Source organism: Phodopus roborovskii, unplaced genomic scaffold (assembly GCF_943737965.1).
Source record: "Phodopus roborovskii unplaced genomic scaffold, PHOROB, whole genome shotgun sequence".
Lineage (NCBI taxonomy): Eukaryota > Metazoa > Chordata > Mammalia > Rodentia > Cricetidae > Phodopus > Phodopus roborovskii.
In genome coordinates this window covers 25,223,380-25,226,779 of record NW_026126447.1, presented here as the reverse complement: position 1 = coordinate 25,226,779, position 3,400 = coordinate 25,223,380, and the positions used below count along the sequence as shown (strand labels likewise).

At 37.6% G+C, this 3,400-nt stretch overlaps 1 protein-coding gene across 1 annotated transcript; it reads left to right on the top strand.

Annotated features, from left to right (window-relative positions):
- Positions 1-459: 459 nt before the first annotated feature.
- Positions 460-3,048, top strand: Izumo3 (IZUMO family member 3). The gene is made up of 7 exons (XM_051188003.1): positions 460-919; positions 1,062-1,136; positions 1,284-1,373; positions 1,564-1,581; positions 1,996-2,076; positions 2,453-2,543; positions 2,760-3,048. The coding sequence occupies exons 1-7, from the start codon at positions 688-690 to the stop codon at positions 2,962-2,964; spliced, it is 792 nt and encodes a 263-aa protein (XP_051043960.1). The 5' UTR covers positions 460-687; the 3' UTR covers positions 2,965-3,048.
- The last annotated feature ends 352 nt before the right edge of the window (positions 3,049-3,400 follow it).

Here is a 3,400-nt window from a genome sequence, read left to right as displayed (position 1 = left end):
TTACTGAGTTTCCACTTATCACTGTGTACCCCTCAACTCCTCTATATAGTTAAAAGCTCCAGATCTGCTAAGAAGAATGTCATAAAATGTGAAAATGACAGAAAAAAAAATTATCACACAAAACAAATGTATTTTAAAATTTCTAACAGGTTACAAATTATGGAACATATATCAACTTATACTGTTTATAAATGTCTATTAATTATCTTAAAATACCATTGCTGCTACTAAGGAAAATACACCCGAACCATTAAAATATTCTTGGCATATCTTACCTCCTAGAAGTTAAATATGAGTTAAACTCTAAGGTCTTAGGAGATCTCTTCCATCATCCACTTCTCTTGGTATTGCTACTCCATGGGATAGAGCACATACAGACAGAGAGCTAAAGAAACAGAACTTTGCTTGTATGAGCTCAAGGCTTTTCTCTCTGTGTTCTACACTCAGAACTCAGGTAACTGCCTACCAGCCAGCAGTTCCCTCCCTATGGAATGAAGGATAAAAGTGAGAAAACTACTGAAGATCCTTAAGGAAATGAAATTCCCTAAAATTTGGATTGAAAAGGAGGGAAAGTTGTACTCAGAATATCCAAGACAAAGAGCTCATTCCTGGATTTTTGAAGAAAAAGGAACTAAGTGAACCAGTTGCCAGGACAACCTGTGTTGTGGAGAAGGGGTGGGACAAGGAATGGGTGACCTATGGGTACTTCTGTTTTTGCCTCTGTCCATGGCAGCCTTTCATGGGGTCAAAGGCTGTTTGGAGTGTGACCCCAAATTCATAGAGGATGTTAGGACCTTGTTGGGAAAGCTGATACCTGTAGAAGTTCCTGGGAGAACTCAACTGCTTGGCAGGCAGCATAAGGAGATAACCCACTTAAGCTCCAAGGTCTCCCACAAGGATAAGACTCTTCGGTTGTTGGGTGAGGGAAGCGTGAGTCCTGAGAGATTGGGAGGTTAAAGGGAGAAGGGGGGCATGGAAAACAAAATACTTGGGTCCACTTCACATCCTTCAAAGGCTTGATTATTGCCTGTCTAATATGTACTTTTCTCCCTCCTATATAGCTGTTCGAAATGTTGTCAATTTGAGAGAATGGCTGAAGCATGAATTTTATAGACTGGGCAATGAAACATGGAAAGGTAAGAAGTTGCTTCACTGTCAGACTTTTATGGTGCAAACAGGTAAACAGATTGGAGGAAATGTGACTAGGAAAAGCAAAGCAAAATAACTAAAATTTTATTCTGAAATAATCACCCTAATTTCTGGTATCCTTTCCATTTTCTTAGGTGTCTTTATCATCCAAGGCAAGCTTCTTAAAGTCCGTCAAAACCTGGAATCAGAAATGAAAGAAATACTAAAGAAGTTCTCTGAAATTGGTAATGAGACATTTCTACCTAACAAAACTGAAAGTATGTCAGAGAACAGGAACTAAGGGGTGAGGAGAGGAATGAGGGTCCAGGTAACAATGGAGTGATAAAGGGATAGACAGCAGGGATAATGTGGGTATGAATAAGATACATGGGATGTTGGCTCCAAGCTCATCGGGTCTTTCTGATTCTCTTTTAGCTTGCTCAGAAGATTGCAGTGAGTACAGTACATGTGACGCTTTGAGGTTTCAGCCCATATTTTCCCATCTCTTTTCTTTGTTTGCTCTTCTCTCCTGCTAGTTAACTTGGGACCCAATTCCTAGAGCTGTAGAGGGAATATCAATAATGTCTGATGACAAAATTGAGCTTATAGGATTTTATCCACCACACAGTTTGAAGGAGTGCTCAATGCCTCCCCAGTGCACTGCTCCAACATAATCATTGCTCCACTTCATCCACAGACAGCTAAGCTTTTTATAATCTTTGAAATTTTAAGGATCTTGACTACTAGAGGAAAGATCGCAATAAATATAACTTAAGTATCATGGGAATGTATGACATCTAATCTATATTTATGAGCTAAGGAACACCCTTGCCATATTCCTTTTATGATTATATTTTTCTTTGCCAGTTGTAACTGAAGGTCCTGTCCTTGACTGTTGGACCTGTCTTCGCATGACCACCCGGTGTTTCAGAGGAGACTATTGTAAAGGTGATATAGGCTGTGTGGTATGGCAATTTGAGGGGACAGGGATCAAGAAACTAGATGACTCATTGGCTTTTTTTCTGAATGCTTTAATAAAGCTTATAGTAATGATTTTTAAAAGCTAACATATTGAGTAAAAAGTGCAACAAAAGTAATAAATTTGAAAAAAAGCCAGTGAAGTAGGTGAGAAATGAATAGCTCTGCATACTGCAGAAATTAGGCTAAAGGGCAGCAACTGGAAAATTTTTGAAGGGGTCTAACACAAGAAATCCAGGAATAATGACGAAGCAGGCAGTGGTCAACTCATTTGAACTGAATTTGTTCTATATAAAGATTACTCCTCTTCCAAATTCATTTTCTTTACTTTCTTTTCTCCATCCAGATGAGAATCCAAAGAAGGCTGAAAATCGAGAAATTGCACTATATCTGATATTGATGGCAGAAGCTGTAATATTGGCAAGTGCTGTGTTACTGTGAGTTTTCCACCCTCCAAGCATTCCTTTGCCAAAGAGACTGTCCAAACTCCTCCTTCTCTAGTGGAAAATGGGGAAAGGAATGGTCAGAAGCTTGAAACAAGTAGTAGATGGAACATAAGAGAACACAAAAGAATACAAGAACATCAGCTCTATAATTATTTTTAAAATATTGCTTCTTAAATTTAAGTATGGATTGTCCTTTCTCTATCCTAGATTTCATTTTTGCATCTCACATCGAAGGAAAATGAAGGTAATACGAAGGACATTGAGGACATATTTGGAGAAGAAACTTGAAGAATTAGTGGGGATTGTAGATAAGGATGATGAGAAAAAATATTTGGATATCCAGAAATCAAATTCAGTGTCTCAGACAGGAGATCCTTCAAGTGCTGAGTCACAGTTTCAAACTGGGACTTGAGTTCCTACATGGTCATGAAATCACAGCATCTTAAAAGTGGAATAGAACTTAGGGTTTCTCCAGTGAACATCCTTACTGACATCCTGAGACAATGGATGAAATGAGAGGGCAAATGATTTACCCTGAGTTATACAGAAAGTAAACTGGTATGCTGCAATACACACAAGAAACAATATGCCATCAGAAAACAAAAATGCATAGTCACTCTCATGAATGGCAGTAATTAGGGCAACTTCCACATTTATAAATCTGTATTTTATTTCTATTTTTATTTTATTTATGTTTCCACGTCTACGATAAGGACCAATGTAGATGATTTCCTAGATAAATGATAATTAAATTTTATCATTATATCTGAAGCACATGTAAAATAAAATACAAAAATATTAGTCCTAAGTAGCTGAGGTTTGTCCAAATCATTTTTTCTAAATTGATG

Coding starts and splice junctions, on each gene's coding strand:
- Izumo3 (XM_051188003.1), top strand. CDS start 688: ATGGGTGACCTATGGGTACTTCTGTTTTTGCCTCTGTCCATGGCAGCC. Junction 920..1,061: donor TAAGACTCTTCGGTTGTTGG/GTGAGGGAAGCG, acceptor CCTCCTATATAG/CTGTTCGAAATGTTGTCAAT. Junction 1,137..1,283: donor GGGCAATGAAACATGGAAAG/GTAAGAAGTTGC, acceptor CCATTTTCTTAG/GTGTCTTTATCATCCAAGGC.